General features: G+C 47.6%; 1 protein-coding gene across 1 annotated transcript in view; it reads left to right on the plus strand.

Annotated features, from left to right (window-relative positions):
* The first annotated feature begins 1,442 nt into the window (after window positions 1-1,442).
* Window positions 1,443-20,906, plus strand: part of TMEM185A (transmembrane protein 185A) — a 31,143-nt gene continuing 11,679 nt past the window's right edge. The window contains exons 1-3 of the mRNA XM_082262688.1: window positions 1,443-1,606; window positions 6,220-6,396; window positions 9,236-9,446. Of these exons, the coding sequence (XP_082118814.1) occupies window positions 1,569-1,606; window positions 6,220-6,396; window positions 9,236-9,446 (426 nt within the window). The 5' untranslated portion in view covers window positions 1,443-1,568. The remainder of the gene's footprint in view (window positions 1,607-6,219; window positions 6,397-9,235; window positions 9,447-20,906) is intronic.

Here is a 20,906-nt window from a genome sequence, read left to right on the forward strand (position 1 = left end):
CTCCATCCCCAGCACTGTGTCCCCTTATCACTGATACCCTCCATCCCCAGCACTGTGTCCCCTTATCACTGATACCCTCCCATCCCCAGCACTGTGTCCCCTTATCACTGATACTCCCCCATCCCTAGCACTGTGTCTGCTTCTCGCGTATACCCCCCATCCCCAGCACAGTGTCCCCTTATCACTGATACCCTCCATCTCCGGCACTGTGTCCCCTTATCAATGATACCCCCCATCCACAGCACTATGTCCCCTTATCACTGATACTCCCCATTCCCAGCACTGTGTCCCCTTATCACTGATACCCTCCATCCCCAGCACTGTGTCCCCTTATCACTGATACCCTCCCATCCCCAGCACTGTGTCCCCTTATCACTGATACTCCCCCATCCCTAGCACTGTGTCTGCTTCTCGCATATACCCCCCATCCCCAGCACAGTGTCCCCTTATCACTGATACCCTCCATCTCCGGCACTGTGTCCCCTTATCAATGATACCCCCCATCCACAGCACTATGTCCCCTTATCACTGATACTCCCCATTCCCAGCACTGTGTCCCCTTATCATTGATACTCCCCCATCTCTAGCACTGTTTCCCCTTATCACTGATACCCCCCCCCATCCCTGGCACTGTGTCCCCTTATCACTGATACCCCCCCATCCCTGGCACTGTGTCCCCTTATCACTGATACTCCCCATCCCCAGCACTGTGTCCCCTTAAAACTGATACTCCCCATCTCCAGCACTGTGTCCCCATATCACTGATACCCTCATCCCCAGCACTATGTCCCCTGGTCACTGATACCCCCCATCCTCAGCACTGTGTCCCCTTATCACTTATACCCCCCATGCCCAGCACTGTGTCCCCTTATCACTGATACTCCCAATCTCCAGCACTGTGTCCCCTTATCACTGATACTCCCCATTCCCAGCACTGTAACCCCTTATCACTGATACCCCCCCCCCCATCCTTGGCACTGTGTCCCCTTATCACTGATACTCCCCATTCCCAGCACTGTAACCCCTTATCACTGATACCCCCCCATCCCTGGCACTGTATCCCTTTATCACTGATACTCCCCATCTCCAGCACTGTGTCCCCTTATCACTGATACCCCCATCTCCAGCACTGTGTCCCCTTATCACTGATACCCCCATCTCCAGCACTGTGTCCCCTGGTCACTGATACCCCCCATCCTCAGCACTGTGTCCCCTTATCACTGATACCCCCATTCCCAGCACTCTGTCCCCTTATCACTGATACCCCCCATCCCCAGCACTGTGTCCCCTTATCACTGATACCCCCCATCCCCAGCACTGTGTCCCCTTATCACTGACACCCCCCATCCCCAGCACTCTGTCCCCTCCCCGCCCTGGTAATAAACTTCAGTGACAACTCTCTTCCTCCTCCTTGTACAGCTCGCAGGTCTGTGTACCGTAATGAGTAGAATAGAGGAGGCCGGAGTATCAGTCGGCCCCGGGAGTATGCGCAGTTTGTAGGAGGATGGCGGCAGTGAGCGGTGTCGGTGGGGATGTCCTGTGAGTAGAGCCCGGAGAGCGGAGACACCATGAATCTCCGGGGCCTCTTCCAGGACTTCAACCCCAGGTGAGCTGCTGTGTACGGAGCTGAGAGGAAGGAGAGCCGGGACTCGGGGTGTACGGAGAGCGGACGGCGGATAGGAGAGGCCGAGGAGTCTGAGGCCTACTGAGGGGAAGGAATGGCTGGAGAGGGGGAGGGGACCGGACCGGCTAGACGGGCCTGCACTGCCTAATTAAGGAGAAGGGGTCGGGTGCCCTGGTATGGGGGTAGGTTTGCTGGGTCCCCTGGGTATTGGGGGGTGAAGGTGGCCGGGTGCCTTGGTATGGGGGGAAGGGAGCAGGGTGCCTTGGTATGGGGGGGGGGGGGAAGGGACCTGTGTGCCTTGGTATGGGGGTGAAAGGGTTTGGGTGCCCTGGTATGGGGGAGGGGGTAAGGGTTTGGGTGCCCTGGTATTGGGGGAGGGGGTTAAGGGTTTGGGTGCCCTGGTATTGGGGGGGGGGGGTAAGGGTTTGGGTGCCCTGGTATGGGGGTAAGGGTTTGGGTGCCCTGGTATTGGGGGAGGGGGGTAAGGGTTTGGGTGCCCTGGTATTGAGGGGGGGGGGTAAGGGTTTGGGTGCCCTGGTATTAGGGAGGGGGTAAGGGTTTGGGTGCCCTGGTATAGAGCTTGGTGCCCAGGGGTGAAGCCGCCCCATCTTCATCCAGCCATGTGCATGAGTGCACCAGCTGTCCGGGACTCTCACTCTTTATTGGCTGAGACACAACAGTGACGCCATTGGCTCTCGCTGTTGTCAATGAAAGTCAGTTGGCCAATGAGAAGAGAGAGGGGGTGGGGCTAAACCATGGCTCCATGTCTGAATGGATACACAGAGCTGTGGCTCAGCTTGGGTGCCCCCATAGCATTCTGCTTACTGTGGGGGCACACGACAGGAGGGAGGGGCCAGGAGCGCTGTGGGGGACCCGGGAAGAGGAAGATCTGGGCTGCTCTGTGCAAAACACAAAAATGCTTATTATCTTTAAAGGAAAAAAAAAAAAGAAGACTTTATCACTTTAATTGGCTCTGTTGTTTTGGGGGAGCATGGAGAAGAAGTATATCAGTTTGCGGGGGGCGGGGGGGTCAAACAGTTCTAAAGAATCATTTAGATTTTTGGCTCAGAAAGTATAGAGACCAAAGACCTCTGGGCGTTTTCTGAAGCATGTCAACAACAGCAGGCTTTATAAGTCCCTCAGTAGTAGTAGTTTCTTTTAGGCCCCTTTCACACTTGTGCGACTTCAAAGTCGCGTGTTTGATGTGATTTTGACTGGGCTTGAAGCCATGCCTATGTCTTTGCACCTCAAAACGCATTAAAATCGAGCCAAAGTAGTGCAGGGACTACTTTGAAGTTGCGCATATCAGAATGGGTATCATTGGAAAACATGGCGAACGGCATGTCGTGCAACTCTGATGTCCAAGGGTGCATGACAAGTTGCACCAGTGTGAAAGGGGCCTTAACCACTTGCCGTCCCACCCTCAGTACTTTTACTGCAGGCAGGTGGGCGACACAGCCAGGCATTATCATATACAGATGGTCCCCGGGTTGCAAATAGAGATAGGGTCTGTAGGTTTGTTCTTAAGTTGAATTTGTAAGTCAGAACAGGTAAATTTTTTAACTGGCTTCTTTCACAAGGTCCGCCTTCGTAGGCGGATCCGTGCTGCTCCGCGGGGGATCGATACACTGACCCCCCCTGAGCAGGCAGGTGACAGTTCCCTCTCCGCTCTGGGTGCGGAGAGGGAGGTGTCAGTGCCCCATGCATCTCTATGGGGGGAATCGGATGAGAACGGACGGCCTGTCCGCTCTCATCTGATCCGATCCCCTGGATGGCGGGAAAATAGGGTTTCCATCTGTCCGGATTTCACAGACAGGATTGGATGCGGATGGCAGCAGACATGTCTCTGCTGACATCCGCTTCCCCATAAGGATGCATGGGGGATCCGATCAGATCCGTCTGAAAAACTGACAAGCAAGTCTGATTGGATCGCTTGTGTGAAAGGACCCTATCTGTCATGACTATTGGATTTTGAAAATGTTGGGTTGTTGTGGAAACAAGGATTGGTGATAAAGCTTCAGTGGAGACACCTTTTTTCCCATGATAACACTGACAGGAGTGAATTTCCCTTCCTAGGGGTAGATTTCCTCTCACTTCCTGTTGTCTCTCTCTGTTTGTAATGCCCCGTACACACGTGCAGATCGTCGGCCGAACGATCGGCCGTCTTTTGTCCCCGGGCTGTCGTGTCTGTTGAAAACTGCAAAAGACTGCACAAGAATTTTGTCCGCCGACTACAGCCGACTGCAGAAGTGATGTCATGTGATGGTTAACTTTCCCTGTGTTTTTTCTTTTCTGAGCATGCCCAGTCTTGCAAATCTGCTGTCTGTCGGCTGAATTCTGTATTGACTGGCGAACAATCGGCCGCTCTGGTGTCGGCATACAAAAATTTTAATGCTTGCACGACAGATTCTTTTCGGCCGAAAGTGCGCTGTCGGAAGCATCATACTAACAAGCCGAAAATCGGCCGATCGTTCGGCGGCCGAACATTTTCGGCCGACAAACTGCACGTGTGTACGGGGCATAAGTCGAATGTTTGTAACCCGGGGACCGCCTGTACAGGTACAATGAATAAAAAAAGTCTTCATACCCCTGTAAAATGTCAGCTTTCTGCGATGCAAAAAATGAGACAAAGATAAATCATTTCAAAACTTTGTTCAACTTTAATGTGACCTATACACTGTACAACTCGATTAAAATCAAACTGAAATCTTTTTTTTTGGGGGGGGGGGGGGGGAGAAAAAACTAAAAAAAAAACTAAAAGAATGTTGTTGCAAGGGTGAGCACATCCTCTTAAACTGGGGATGAAGCTGTGTTCAGAAAAAAGCAACCACATTGAAACCTATGTTAAATAGAAGTCAGTACACATCTGCCATTATTAGAAGTGATTAGCCCCAAAAAAAGTTCAGCTGTTCTAGTAGGTCTTTCCTGATGTTTTCTTGGTCGTATACTACAGCAAAAGCCGTGGTCTGCAGAGAGCTTCCAAAGCATCAGAGGGATCTCATTGTTAAAAGATATCATTCAGGAGAAGGATAGAAAAGAATTTCCATATCTAAATATACCATGGAACACAGGGAAGACAGTCATCATCAAGTGGAGAAAATATGGCACACAAGTGACATTACCAAGAACTGGACGTCCCTCAGAAATTGATGAAAAGAGGAGAAGAAAAGTGGTCAGGGAGGCTGCCAAGAGGCCTACAGCAACATTAAAGGAGCTGCAGGAACATCTGGCAAGTACTGGCTGTGTGGTACATGTGACAACAATCTCCCGTATTCTTCATATATCTGGGCTATGGGGTAGAGTGTCAAGATGGAAGCCTTTTCTTACAAAAAAAAACATCCAAGCCTGGGTAAATTTTGCAAAAACACATCTGAAGTGTCCTAAAAGTATGTGAGAAAATGTGTTATCTGATGAAACCAAGGTTAAACTTTTTGGCCATAATTCCAAAAAATATGTTTGGCGCAAAAACAACGCTGCACATCACCAAAATAACACCATACCAACAGTGAAGCATGGTGGTGGCAGCATCATGCTTTGGGGCTGTTTTTCTTCAGCTGGAACAGGGGCCTTGATCAAGGTAGAGGCAATTATGAACAGTTTAAAACACCAGTCAATATTGACACAAAACCTTCAGGCTTCTGCTAGAAACCTGAACATGAAGATGAACTTCATCTTTCAGCATGACAACGACCTAAAGCATACATCCAAACCAACAAATGAATTGCTTCACCAGACAAAGATTAAAGTTTTGAAATGGCCAAGATAGAGCCCAGACCTGAATCCAATTAAAAATCTGTGGGGTGATCTGAAGAGGGCTGTGCACAGGAGATGCCCTCACAATCTGACAGATTTGGAGCGTTTTTGCAAAGAAGAGTGGGGAAATATTGCCAAGTCGAGATGTGCCATACTGATCGAGTGAATGCTGTAATAAAATCAAAAGGTGCTTCAACAAAGTATTAGTTTAGGGTGTGCACACTTATGCAATCATATTATTTTTAGTTTTTTATTTTTACTCCCCCCCCCCCCCCCCCCACACACCTAAAAGATTTCAGTTTTGTTGTTCAACTGAGTTGTACAGTTTATAAGTCACATTACCACTTCTGGACCGCTTCCGCCGCATATATACTGCGGCATGGCGGCCCAGCTGTGCAGATACATGTACTTATGTGCAAGAGATGTCGGGGGCGCATGCGCAGCGCTCCCTCTGTGATTGATCGGCAGAAAGACAGAACAGCGATCTGCCTATGTAAACAAGGCAGACCGCTATTCTGTCCCAGAGAAAGAAAGATCTTGTGTTTCAGCTAAGCTGAAACACATATCCCTCTTTTCCTCTAGTGCATCCACTGTACGTTGCCTGGTACACGGGCGCCACTCCTGTAACTACTGTGTCCACAATGGATTAGTGTTACCGGTAAAGCGGCCAGGGTATCACATAATCACAATATAAACAAAACTGTTATGAATTACATTAGAGATGTGGAATTGAGAAGGCGTCCTTCGTTTTTAGACAGTGAACATTGCTTCGTCTTCATGAATTGAATACGCCATTGCTGGTAATGGTCCTCCTGTAACATTTTCTGTCTTCTGTTTTGCAGTAAATTTCTCATCTACGCCTGCTTGTTGCTGTTTTCTGTTCTTCTCTCCCTTCGTCTTGATGGTATTATACAGTGGAGCTACTGGGCAGTGTTTGCACCAATATGGCTTTGGAAGCTAATGGTAATTGTTGGAGCCTCTGTGGGAACTGGAGTATGGGCACGGAACCCTCAGTACAGGTATTTTCATAGCTGCTATTTACTACTGTCCTACCAGAGCCATTTTTTTCACTTTGTGCACACATTTCAAAATGTACAGTTTTAGGCCTGAAGGTTAGTTAAAGTGTTTGTTGCCTTAAAAAACAAACAAACAGATCCTGTTCCCCTTCAGCCCCGGTTCACACTTATGCGATGCGGGAAGGCTGCGAATCCGCAGCCTGTTCCCGCATCGCAAACGCACCCCCGGCAGTTCACACTGCCATATGCGATACGCTGGGGGTGTCAATGTAATCTTAACGACACCCCCAGTTTGATCGCATATCGCAGTGCGATCTTGCAGTCCGCACAGGATCGGATCGCACAAGTGTGAACCGCTGTGCGATCCGATCCTGATGCGGCTGCAAAAAAGGGTCCTGTGCGTGTTTGCTGCGGTGCGAATTTAGCCATACAAAGTGTATGGCTAAACTCGCACCGCACAGCCGATCGCATGTAATGAAGGAGCAGTGCGCTCCGACATTACATGCGAACGCCGCAGCCACACAAATGTGAACCGGCTCTCAAACATGTTATACAGCACACTGCTTGTGCTGTGTAATGTGGGCCACCCTATCACCTAAAAAACCTGGCTGATCCTGCCAGTTTCTACCCTCTCCTCTGTAAACTGACCATGGCATATCATGGCTGCTGAGCCATGACACCGTGGTCAGTTTATGTGCCTCCATCATCTGCAGCCCTGCTCTGTCCTTTTCTCCTTCCCCCTCCCTGTCTCCTCGTGTCATTGCCTGCCCCTCTCCTCCCCTCCTGCTGCTCTCATATATAATATAAAATCATCCCATCCCCTTCATAATATAACAACGTGTCCCCGTGCCTGTGTTGTAGAAAAAAATGTACCGATCGGTACCTATATCAGAGCGGCTCATGTGCAAGCAAAAATGCTCTTTTTATGTATTTTTTTATTTTTTTTATTTCCTTGCACCTTATTGGGTATTTTTTTTTTTTACAAAATTATGCTTTTTAGTTTTTACCAGACTTCTCTGCTTCTGCTTGGCACGCTTAATCCCAAGGTCAGCATTCAGAGGAGTCTTCAAAATGCATCCCACACACACACACACATGCATCACACACACACACACACACACACACACACACACACACACACACACACACACACACACTTTTACAGGAGGCCACTGTCCAGTGCTGTCCTTGGGATTGAGCGGGAGCAGCAGAGACTTCTGTCAGCTGGCCGCACAGTGATCCGGACACTGGCTGCTCATCCATTTTGTGTTGTGTGTCGAGTGGACTCTTTCTTGTGGACTATATGCGCTCTTTCACATTTTATTTTGTAAGTATATAATATGTTTAATAATGCTCTTTGATCACCAGAGGTCTGCGCTGTTTTCTCATTTTCTTTTGTTGACTACATTGCCAAAATAACCCTGTAAAGAAAACGTTCTGCACTGCTAATAATAAAATCAGATACTTCGTCAATGAAATAGATCTAGTAGTCTCAAAAAGCACATGGCTGTTTACACTGCATACATAAACTTGATTGACCACCCATCCATTGGTCAAATATACACTGAATGTACTAGTTAAAAAGCAACTTGTGTTGAGTCCTGTGCTGGTGTGACCCAGGTCACAATTGTATACAATGAAAACAGATTCAATTTTATGTGTGTGTACCTTACAAAATTCGTAAGCTATATTGCGGTATAGGCTATAACACTCTTAAAAAAAACAGTCATATAGAATAAATATTGACCGCAACGTGTACATGTTGTTGGCCAAAGTACTAACATATGTTGAAACAAGTACTGCATTAGGTGAGTATTAAATACCCCAAGTCTGCCAGTGGCAACTTGTATGACCCAAAGAGGGTGCTTCCCATGGGAAATCCTGTGGATGAACTTCAATACAGCATGGCCGATGGAGGTGAAAGCTCCGTGCATATAGTGGCTCTAGTCACTGTGTCAGACGCAGTAAATCGGTGGTCCATAGCACTGGTTAAAAGACCAGTAGCCCATGATGCTGTTGGCCACCAATTTACCACTTTTGACAAAGCGTTTGAAGCCGTGATAAGCATAGTGCTTTTATCTCCATCATTCATGACTTCTTGAAGTTCATCTGCAGATCTACATGGGGGAGGCACCATATTTGGGTCATACAGGTAGTGACTCTTGTAGCCAGATTAACTTCCAAGACTTTTTTATTCTCATCGGGAATAAAATGACTGCAACTAATTAGGACCTCTAACTTTGTGCCTGGCGCTTAGTCTTCCTACAAGATCATTAGGGGGTTTGAGTTCCCTTAGCCCCGTTTACACCGGTGTGGCTTTAAAGCCATGCTACTTCCGTGATTTCCAAGCCGCACATCAGTGAAATTTGCACTGCCGATTTCATAGCGGCTTGCAACTTCATACAACAGAAGTCTATGCAAGTTGCAATGAAATTGGTTAGGACTAGTGCAGGACTAGTGCAGGGACCTTTTCCATAATCGCTGATATGCACAGTTCCATTGCCAGCACTGGGGTGCAACTTGTCATACGATTTAAAAGCCGCACTGGTGTGAACAGGGGCTTAAAGATGGATTTTTCATATTAATGTCTAAGATTAGAGGAATGTGATGGAGTTTATTATTATCTTTGTCTTCTTACCAGAACCCAGTAAAACTCTAGTCAGTATAAAGATAGAGTATTCATTGGTCAGAACAGGCAAGCACAAGATTTTTGTAGTTATGAGTGTTTTCTGATATTGTATGTGACGTGTTCTTCCTAATAGATCTTGCAGTATGCTTTAAATATGCAGTCTTCTTCTTCTTCAGATGTTTGCTGTAACGTCTTTTCTCTCTGATTCTGCAGGGCAGAAGGTGAAACCTGTGTGGAGTTTAAAGCAATGCTTATAGCAGTGGGGATTCACTTGCTGCTCCTAATGTTTGAAGTTCTTGTCTGTGATCGAATCGAGAGAGGAAACCACTACTTCTGGCTCTTGGTCTTTATGCCTCTATTCTTTGTGTCTCCAGTTTCAGTTGCTGCTTGTGTATGGGGATTCAGACATGACCGTTCTCTAGAAGTAAGTAAAATGGGTATAATAGTATAAAGAATTATATATATATATATATATATATATATATATATAATAGTTGCTTTCTATCTTTATAATCTAGCCAGGAAGTTGGAATATGAGGACAGTAAATACTAAGCCTTGAGTTTCTTTTATTACATTTATTTTATGTTTGTTTCCCAAAAAACGGCTACATGTATGGTCAGTAGGAGACGATTCCTTCCAAAATCGGCAAACGCTAAAAGTACCGTTATATGGGAAAAAGCTGCGCTAAGTGACATAGATCATAGGTGATATGATCAAAAAATAATAATAATAATGAAAGTCCCAAAATATTAAGTGATGGGTAAACAGCTGAAGTCCAATCCAACAAATCACAAATGCAATCAGTATGTATAGATACTGCTTACCAGATGTAGCAGTAAGATGAGCATTATTGTGTAAAGAAGCCAAGCCAAATGGAAATCTGCAGGGGACTCCTCCCAGACGATAACCAGCTCAGAGATGTGGATCGGTGACTAATGTAATAAAAAATGAAATAAACATAGCGTGATACTGTATAAAAACTAATAATATCTCCCGTGTGAATCAAGGAAATGATAGTGCGCACCACCACCAACACAGGCTGCTTACCAGAGGTAAGAAAAAAAGTGAGCAAACCAAATCGTATTGGACAAATTGAATAAAAGAACCACCACCGTGCTCCCAATCAAATTACCAGAGAACTGCAGGCAAATCGTGTGGTATTGATCACTCAAATAGACAGGACCATCACCAGAAATCCCTGCTTACCAGATGACGGCAACAAATTTGCATGTATCCAGTCAGGGTAATGCTGATGTATGGCAGTCCGCTAGTATATGGAATAAACGCTCCCTTTAACAGTGAGGCTGGTCCACACAAATACTCCAGTGTTACATGGAATAAATGATAAGGGGAGAGCCCATAGCGTAAAACCATTTATTGTAAAAAGTCCTAAAACAAAGGAATGCACTTACAAAAGTACGTATGAATAGCGCTGAATTGAAGCCGCCGGCCAGTCGGCTTCAAACACCTGCCTGAGTCTCCTCTCGTAGAGGTGACGTCAGCACGCCGCGACCGTTATTAGCTAGTATTCAGTCAGTAGAAGAATATGACCCTGAAATATTTTATTTGTATCGTGTGTGTGTGTGTACTTTAACCTGTGGGTTCTTGGTTTCTTTACGAACAATGAACAAATAGTTTCAGATATTGGCTACATTTTCCAATGCAGATCTGTCTGGTGCATAGAATCAAGCGTCCACAAATCCAGCTAATCATGATTTAGAGATTTTAATTGTATTTTCTCTTTTTCGTTCATTGGCGGACACAGCTCCAGAACTTCATAGGACGCTAGGCAGAAAAAGAATGTGGTTAAGCCAATGGGCAGTCCCATGGGTTATGCTCCTTCTCCCTGCTATAGGTACTATAGGTTTTTTTTCTGCCTAGTCAGTAGTAAGGACCTAGTTCCTTTCTGGGATCTTTGGTTCTGGCAACTTTTTTTTTTTTTTAGGTAGAAATTTTTTTTTCTCCTGTTTTTTTTTTTTTCCTGTGAGATCCACAATCAACTGCCGGACTGGGTGAAGGCTGGATAATCTAGACCCAGTGGTCACCCTGTCTGGCCAGCGAGCGCGTGCAGACCTCAGCTCTGCACTAGGTCGCCTGGGACATAGCCCTACTGGACGGGGCTGGCCTGCCAGTTAAATAAGCATAGAGCTTTCATCTCCATCATTCATGCCCCTCTCCTCCTGGAGGATTTGGGGGTGGACGTGGGCCCCTCCTTTGGATGGTAGGACCCCTGGTTTCCCCTTCCCATCAGGCACCCCGCTTTTATCTGTCCCCCATCCTGACCCCCCCCCCCCCTCCACTTATGCTGGGGCTGTGTTGGTGGTCTGGTCCACCTCCTGGGGTGGGGGCAGGGCGCTGTGCTGGCGATGGTGGCCGTTGGAGGGGGGCACCGGCAGCGGCCGGACGATCGGCTGTGCGGGGGGGAGGGGTTGTACCTGGTGGGGGCTCCTGCCAGTGCCCACCCCTGTCCTGCCTGGGTCTGTCCTTGAGGCCTAGGTATCGGTCCCTGGGTGCTTTACGGGGCTGTCATTTTGCTGTAGCCTGTGTGTTTCTATGCACGGTGGCTATGTTTGTGTAGTCCGGGGGCCATTTTGTGGCGGTTTGCCATTGAAAATAGTGGCGGCCATGACAGTGGAGCCCTGTGGGTGGTAATTTCGGCGGTGGGAGCCCCTCCTCATCTCATGGTGCTGACTCCTGGATCTTTTCACATCCTGATCGCCGCACGTGGAGTGCAGATTATCCTGGTGGCTGCAGGTGCCGGTTTCTGCCTGGTGGTGAGTCTGGGGGGGTTCTCTCCCCCTCTAAGGATCGCTTAGTGCTTGTGCCTGGCGACCGGGTGGTGCTGCCAGCGTGGTGGGGGTTGTCCCTTTTGCAGTGTTTTACACTTTTTGTGGGGGTCCCCCTGGTGACTTATGGAGTCTTTGGAGCACATCTCCCCACTTGACCCCCTCTTTGAGGTTGCGGTGCCCTCTGGATCCCATCCATCCATGGATGCACTGACAGCGGTCCTGGAGTCCTTTGTGTCCCGGGTGGAGGTGGTTTTCGGGTGACGGACTAGCAAAAAGTGCCCTCCGCCTTCCTCTGCCTCATCTGTCAAGGTGCACTCTACTCGGGCGCTCAGTGCACACTTTCACAAAGTTCTATAAAGTGGATGTGTTGGCATCTGCCGATGCTTCTTTTGGCTGCAAGGTTTTGCAGGCTGCTGTTTAGAGGACTTGATCTTCTTTGAGGGTGTATTGTTTTTTTTTAGGTGTGTTCTAGAGCTGCACGATTCTGGTTAAAATAGAAATCACAATTGTTTTGCTTAGAATAAAGATCACGATTCTCGGCGTAACATCATATTTTACATTATACAAAAAAATTGGGCTAACTTTACTTTTTTTTTTTTTTTTTTCATTAAAGTGTATTTTTTCCCAAAAACTGCATTTGAAAGACTTCTGCGCAAATACAGTTTGACATAAAAGATTGCAACGATCGCCATTTTATACTCTAAGGTCTCTGCTAAAAAAAAAAAAAAATTATATAGGGCGGCACAGTGGTGTAGTGGTTAGCAGACATGGGAGTAAGTCACACATGTGCAAGTCACAAGCAAGTCTCAAGTCTTAACCTTCAAGTCTCAAGCAAGTCCCAAGTTACTGTGGCGAAAAGCAAGCAAGTCAAGTCGAGTCCCTGCTAGAAGTCAAGCAAGTCAAGTCATTTATTTTGGTCAAGTCACAAATCAAGTCAAAATACTGATCTACCCCAATTTTCACCTTTAAATCAGTTAAAAGTCAGTGGTCAGGAAAGGTTTTGTTTTATTTTCAACATTAACAAAACTGCTTAGTGCTTTTTTCTTGGCATATTAAAGAAACACTTTGAATGCCCAAACTGCTCAAAATCCTTCGTCCGGTCATGTTTCAACACCACAGTCACTAAAAACGTTAAGTATTACCATTGTTAAACAGCCAGTGTCCTAAAAATCAGAACACACTGAGGTGTTTTAAGTGACTGTGGTGTCATAAACATAACAGGCACATTCATTTTGCTTTAACACATCTTGAGAAAATGCAAATATTTAATAACTTAAAAAAGAAAAGTCATTTTGAGTCATATGTCTCAAGTCAAAGTCAAGTCTCTAGTCATGAATACCAAGTCAAAGTCAAGTCGAGTCTTTTATTATTTTTAGTCAAGCGAGTCTCTCAAGTCCTCAAACTGGTGACTTAAGTCAAGTCATGTGACTCAAGTCCCCCACCTCTCATGGTTAGCACTTTCACCTAGCAGCAAGAGGGTCGCTGGTTCGAATCCCAACCACGACACTACCTGCCTGGAGTTTGCATGTTCTCCCTGTGCCTGCGTGGGTTTCCTCCGGGTACTCCGGTTTCCTCCCACACTCCAAAGACACGGTGTTAGGTTAATTGGATCCTGTATAAAAAAAATTGGCCCTACTGTGTGTGTATGTATGTGAGTTAGGGACCTTAGATTGTAAGCTCCTTGAGGGTAGGGACTGATGGGACTGATGTGAATGTACAATGTAGATATAAAGCGCTGCGTAAATTGACAGCGAGATATAAGTACCTGAAATAAATAAATATATAATCTTTGGGGGTTCTAAGTAATTTTCTAGCAAAAAATACTGATTTTTAACTTGTAAGCAACAAGTGTCAGAAAAGGCTTAGTCTTTTGGAGGTTAAACTACCCTCACCTAGAAGGAAGTTCATTCCTTTGATCTAAAGAACAAAAGATACATTGATGGCAAAGCATTGTGTTTATAGTTATCTAGCAGCCTTAACAATGTTGATAAAGATTTGCTGGGGCTCTTTTTTTTTTTTTTTTTTGACAGCTGGGTGTGAGCAGAGAACGGCTCTGTAATCAAGCACATGCTGTTTTAAGATTGTGAGGGGGGATGAATCGAGGTCGCGATTTTTTAAAGCGGAGTTCCACCCTGGTTATACATTTCTTTACAAAAATACCCCCGGGACAGTCAGGGCTAGCACATTCCACAATGGCTAGCCTCTGATCTGTCCCGGGTTGCACTTACCTTTCAGGAGATATACTTACCTTGAAATTGTCTTCTCCAGCGCTGCCATCTCAGGTGTGGGCAGCTTGAAGCCAGCGCGATCCTCTTCCGCGTCCTCTTCGGTCCTCTTCCTCCTTCTTCGGTCCCACGATGCACTGCACCGGCCCCGACGTCACTTCCGGGTCGCGCGCGTCATCCCTCCACAGCTTCTGGGCATGCCCAGAAGCTGTTTAGAAGGGGATGACGCGCGCGCCCCGGAACTGACGTCGGGGCTGGTGCAGGCGCAATGATTCCTGGGAGCTATGACGTTCAGCTCCCAGGAATCATTGCAAAAGCCAGGAAGTGACGAATCGCCGTGGCCGCCGAGGGGAGGAAGAAGGAAGTAAGGTGAGTATATTTTCTCTAAAAGGTAAGTGAAAAAAAAAAAAAAATTGCGATTATCCATTTGTTTTTCAGGTGACCGGGAGCGAGAAGATGGAGGTAAGTATAAATTTCGGGTGGAACTCCGCTTTAACGATTATTCGTGCAGCTCACAGGAGTTGACAGGAGTTGCCTGGTTGGCTACTGTTTTAGCCTGGGGAATTTTTTTGCTTTTCCACACCTCGTGTTTAACACTGCTTTGGGACGTCCTAATGGTTATGAAGATCAGGAACTGTGTCCGTCAATGAATGAAAGAGAAAATGGTATTTTTGACTTACCGTAAAATCCATTTCTCTAATGTTCATTGACTGACACAGCATCACCCCTCTGTGGAGTTGTAAGTCTTCTGACACTGCTTGTAGCAAAACTGAGTACCTAGAGCAAAGACAGGGAGTATACCCCCTGGGACTGTCCATAGGCGTAACCAGATTATTTTTCTGCCTAGTGTCCTACTCCTGAAGGGGGGCAGTATAACCCAATGGTTTATGAAGATCAGGAGCTGTGTCCGTCAATGAACATCAGAGATATGGATCCCATTTTCTCTTTCATTCATTGACGGACATAGCTCCCTATCTTGACCCTTGGGTTATGCTGCTCCCTACAGGAGTAGGACACTAGGTGCAAAAAAAGTTTGACTGCTCCTATCGGGCAGTCCCAGGAGGTATACTCCCACTTCCTGCTATATGTCTTCAGTTTTTTTTCTGCTTAGTCAGGAGTAAGGACCTAGTTCCTTGCTGGGATCTCTAGTCCTGGAATTATTTCCTTTTTTAAACTGAATTTTTTTCTTCTCTTTATTATTTTCTGTTCCTGTGAGAACTACAATGAATTTGGTTCATGTGAGAACTACAATCAACTGCTGGACTGGGCGACGCACTGGATACCCTAGATCCTTACAGTCTTCCCAGTCTTGCCAGCAAGCGCGACCCAACCTTAGCTCCGCGCTAAGTTGGCCGTGACCTCCACTGGAAGTGACATAGCCCCAACGAGGACGCATAGCCCTGGTTATGACCTGTGTTGCAGCGTACCTCTGGCCCGCAGAACCCCCATTCCAAGATGGTGTGATGGTCTGCCTGGAGTGGTGCCCACCCAGTTCCATGGTGTGGTAAGTAGTGTGTGTGTCCCCCCCCCCCCCTCCCTTGGTGGTCTTTCGGGGTGGAATGTGGGCCCCTCCCTTAGATGATCAGACCCCCGGGTTTCCCTCCATCCCCCCCAGACCCTCAACAGTCACGGTGGGTCTTTTGGCTCCATCCCCCCTCCCCCGGGTGAGGTAGGAACTGGCTTTGCCACATGCTCAAAACGGGAGGGGGGTGGTTTTCTATGTGGTTGTTGCTGACCGGGTCGTGTACCAGGGGGTTTTGAGCGGGTTCCCTGCCTCCTCGGGGTTAGTGCCTGGGGCAGGGAAGTCCTTGGGCTTTTCGGCCTACTCACGGCTGACTGGCCAAGCTATCTGAGCTGCTAATCAAGCTGACAGGTGCCGACGGGCAAGAGCCTCACGCTGCCGGATCGGGCCAAAAATTTAGGCCACGGCCTTGCTGCCTACTCGCAGCTTACCAAGCTGTCCAAGCTGCTGACTGAGCGGATAGAGCTGCTGACCTACTGGGCCACGCATCTGCTTTGGGCACCATCGTTAAGGGGCGGCCTCAGTGAGTTTAGCTGAAGCCCCCCAACTCTCTCCCTGGGCATCTCCCGGACTAGGCCTCCACTGAAATTTAGGCTGCAGCCTGTGACCTGTTGGGCCATTTGGTCAATCTGGCACCTCCTGTGAACCGGGTGGTGCTTAATTTTTAGTAAAGTATTGTAGCCATTATTGTGTGGGCGAGGGTACTCTGCCTACGAGTCCACATCACAGCAGGCTACCTCCCCCTCAAGGGGGCTATGTCCTATTATGTCCTCTATGGAGGGCGACCCTTTTGCTTTTTGGCAGAGTCTAATAGGTGGTCCTTTTGTGGACCTTTGGCCAGTGTCTTCTTGCAGGACTGAGGTCAGTGTCCTCCCCTGCTTGTTATGTTTTCAGGGTGAGCTTAGTATATAGTGACCCTACTGGGTCTGCGTCCATGCACTTTAAGGGATTTAACAGTGAGAATGATTCCTCTTTTACTGCATATGCGCATGAAAAGGTGCTGATGGATGCAATGATTGTATTGGTGCTGGAAACTTTAAACATGAGGGATGCAGCTGCTGCTGCGTCAGAGGCGCCGGTCCCCTTGGGGCCCACAGATCCTCTAAGGCAGTGGTTCTCAAATCCGGTCCTCGGGACCCACTAACAGGCCAGATTTTAAGTATTACCTTGGGGGATGCAGACTAGAATACTGCAATCACTGAGAAGCAAATGAGATCACCTGTGATGCAATTTAGTTATCTTGCAAACCTGGCCTGTTGGTGGGTCCCGAGGACCGGATTTGAGAACCACTGCTCTAAGGCAGCAAAGGTATTCCCTTTTTTCCGCCTCCTGTGACAAATTTGTCACGAGTCAGTGGAGTTGTTCTAAACGCAATATGGCGGTGCCTAAGCGTTTTGATAGGCAGTATCCCTTGAGGAGTCTTTGTTGAGTATGTGGGCAAGGCTGGATAAATCCACCCTAATTCCAGTGGAGGAGTCTTCGATTTTAAAAGAGCCTTTTGACAGGAGAGCCGAGACTTTAATCTGCCACATGTTACTATGGCCGCTTCGGTCCTTAGGCCGATGTTTACCATAGCTTTGGTGTCCCTGACTTCCCAAGTGGGCAAAGCTTTTTCACCAGGATCTGGAGCAGGAACAGCTTCCACCTGCCTTTGCGGGGCTGGGGGACTATTTGGTCCAGGGGTTGCAGTTTGTCTGTGATGCCTCTCTGGATGCGGCTCCTTTAGTCTCTGAGCTGCCCGTGACAGCAATGATTCTTTGGTGCATGATATGGCTAATATACTGGTCTGACGACCAGACTTTCCAGAAGGCCTTATGTGATCTTCCCTTTGTGGGGAATCGCCAGTTTGGAGCCTCCCTGGAAGGACCTGGTCTGGTGTGCATGAGAGTGGGTCCTTCCAGACCTGCAGACAAGCCCTCTTCTGCCTGATGGGGTGCCATCACCCGTGGTTGGGGTGGGGGTGGACGTCCTCACTTCCTTCCTGGACCTGTGGACCTCCCTGATTCGACAAGTGGATCCAAAGCTGATTTGGTCCGGCTACAAAATCGAGTTTTTGCTCTTCTCCTGCAGAGAAGTTCTTTCCTTCCAACATGCGTTTATCCCCAGACTGCGAGGTCTCTTGGGGGCGGTGCAAAACTTGACACTACAAAGGGTGGTTGTTCCGGTCTCGGAATCGGAACGTTTGTTTCATGGGTTTTATTCAAACATGTTTGCAGGTCCCAGGAAGACAAGCAAGCTACGTCCAATCTTAGACCTCAAGCTCTGAACCGCTTAGATGTTTTGAATGGAGTCCATTTGTACGGTAGGGATATCCTTATCTCAGGGGGATCTTCTAGACTCTATCGATATTAAGGACACTTTCTTTCATATTCTGATTTATGTCGATCATTTGAGCTTCCTCCACTTGCCGTAGGCAAAGAACATTATCAAGAGGTCTCATCTCAACCCCTCGGGTTTTCACAAGTGTTGGCCCAGGTGTTGGCATTGTTGCGCCAGCGGGGGATTGCAGTACTGAAGTACCTGGATGACCTTCTGCGAGCAGAGTCTCCGACTGCTCGGACGGACAACCGGGAGATTACTGCAGGAGTTCGGTTGGAAAATAAATTTCCAGGTGTTGGCTCTGGTTCCATCCACCTAGTTTGACTATCTGGGTCTGTTCTGGACTCTGCCTCAGCCAGGGTGTTCTTCTCAAGAGACGAGTTTCAAAATCTGTCCACACGAGACCTCTGCAAAGTGAGATTCTTGCCATGTGGGGCAAGAATCCACAGTCTCTAGACAACCCTGTGGAGCTGGGGTATGTGCGGGCTCCTTGTTTGGTGGCTTTGCTCTCCCGACTCTTCGACGGCGTAAATCTTCCTTCCCCTGTGCTGGTCAGTGGTCACCACGGATGCCAGCCTGTCCAAGTGGCGTGGCGTTTTTTGGCACGGATTGTGCTCAGGGGGTCTGGACTCTGGAAGAATCCAGACTACCGATTTATACTGGACATTTCCTCTGGAGGTATTTTCATCAGTTGTGTCTCTGGTGGGGAACTGCTGAGTTGGTCCTGTTGGCATCTCGTCTCAACAGGAAGGTGCTTAGGTTTGTGGCACGGTCTCTGGATCCTCTGACAGACACCACAGACGCACTGGGGACTCTTGTTGGGCCGGTATCGTCTGCTCTACTTCTTTCCTCTTCTAGAACTTCTGGCAAGACTCCTGAGTAGACTCGAGGCAGAAGGGATTACGGCCATCCTAGTGGCTCTGGACTGGCCTTGCCGATCTTGGTACGCAGATCTGATATGGTTGCTCCTTGGAGACTTCCTCTTAGAGGAGATCTGTTGGTTCAAGAGCCAATCTTCCATCTTGCTTTACAGTCGCTGGCTTTAACGGCTTGGCTGACGGAAGCCAAGTGCTGAAGGCTAGAGGATTGTCTGAATCAGTGATTCCCATGCTGCTGCAAGCTATGTAAATAAACTTCTAGGTAGATTTACCATCACGTTTAAAGAGCGTACTTTGGGGGATGTGAATCTCTTGGGATTCCCCCTGCGCTCCTTTTCGGTGACTCTGAGTTTTGCTTCCTCCAACGAGGTGTTGAGCACCGTCTGGCCTCGGGTACCATTAAGGGCCAGGTTCAGCCTTGGTGATTTTGCTTTCATCGTCCTTTTGGCTACGCTTCTGTGGTTTGCACCTTTGTTCAAGGGGTTTGCCGCTTGGCTCCCCCAGTGCAGTCTCCATTGTCCTCATGGGATCCCAACTTGGTGCTGTCGGTTCTTCAGTAACCGCCGTTGGAATATATTTGCAAGATTCCTCTACTTGCATTGTCCCAGAAGGTAGCCTTCTTGGTGGCTTTTTCTTCTGCATGGGGGGTGTCAGAGCTGGCTGCTTGTCTTGTCGTTCACCCTAGTTGGTGGTTCACTGAAATTAAGTGGTGCTTCGTCCCTGCCAGTCGTTCTCTCCTTGTCTCAGGTTTCCTTTTAAATAAAGATATTGTGTTGTCTTCCTTGTGTCCTGAGCCTAACTACCCTAAAGAGATTGCCTGAACCACATCCAGAGAATGTAAGGCAATTGGGGGGTACCTGGCGGATACTGAGTTGTTACGTAAATCGATTACCTGTTTCTCCTTACGGATGGACCCCGTAAGGGGCTGGCCGCGTCTGCAGCGACCATTTCCAAATGCATCAGGCAGACTGTGATGCAGGCCTATTCCATCAAGGGTCAGGATCCTCCTTTTTCCCTGTTAAGGCGCTTTCTACGTGGGCACTTAGTGCCTCTTGGGCCTTCCGTCATCAGGCGTCAGTGGTGCAGTTTTGCAAGATGACCACATGGTCGTCCGTGCACACTTTCACAAACTTTTAAAAGGTGAATGTGTTGGCATCTGCAGATGCTTCCTTTGGCTGCAAGGTTCTGCAGGCAGCTGTTGAGAGTGGCTTAGTCCTTTTTGAGGGTGCACTTTTTTGTCAGGTGAGCTCCAGTTGTTCCTGGTTGAGCTCCTGTTTTACCTGGTTGGCTACGTTTAGCCTTTGGGAAGTATGTCTATTGCCCCTCATGTTATTGCTTTGGGACGTCCCAAGGCTCAAGAAGATATGGAGCTGTGTCTGTCAATGAACAAAAGAGAAAACTGGATCTTTGTCTTACCGTAAAATCCTTTTCTCTGATGTTCATTGACGGACACAGCACCCGCCCCTCTAATAAGTTGGGTTATATGTTCTTCTGACACGGCTTGTTACAAAACGGAAGACTTCTAGCAGGAAGTGGGAGTATACCTCCTTGGACTGCCCTATAGGCAAACTTTTTCCACCTTATGTCCTACTCCTGTAGGGGGCAGCATAACCCAAGGGTCAAGAAGAATATGGAGCTGTGTCAGTCAATGACCCATCAGAGAAAATGATTTTACGATAAGACAAAAATCCAGTTATTCTCCACAGATCAGACAAGCTTGCAGGAATACAATTTGGAGAAGCACAACATTTCCTTAAATCTCTGACCATGAGGAGTTTGGATGTGGTCTTAGGATGATCATACAGTGTTAATTTTTTTTTCATTCAGTCAGTCGCTAAACAGAATAAAACAGACATATTCCTCCCCGCAACTAATTGCAGGCTACCACTGATACATTTTTCAACACGACCCTTCGACAGAAGTTGATTGAACAATCGGACTTCTATCCACACACAACCTCTGCACACTCCTTGCTGTCTTTCATATACGGAAACAGTTTTTTTTACTTTTTTAAAACATGGTGACATTTCTGTATTACATTACTGCGGTAGACAACTAAGATTACCAACCTGACAACTACAGGATGATTGACACTGACAAACAAAAAAGAAAAATGCAGGCCAGCCCAGAATAACCCTTCCCACTCTCAA

Source organism: Pelophylax lessonae (genome assembly GCF_965119305.1).
Source record: "Pelophylax lessonae genome assembly, chromosome: 7".
Classification (NCBI taxonomy): Eukaryota; Metazoa; Chordata; class Amphibia; order Anura; family Ranidae; genus Pelophylax; species Pelophylax lessonae.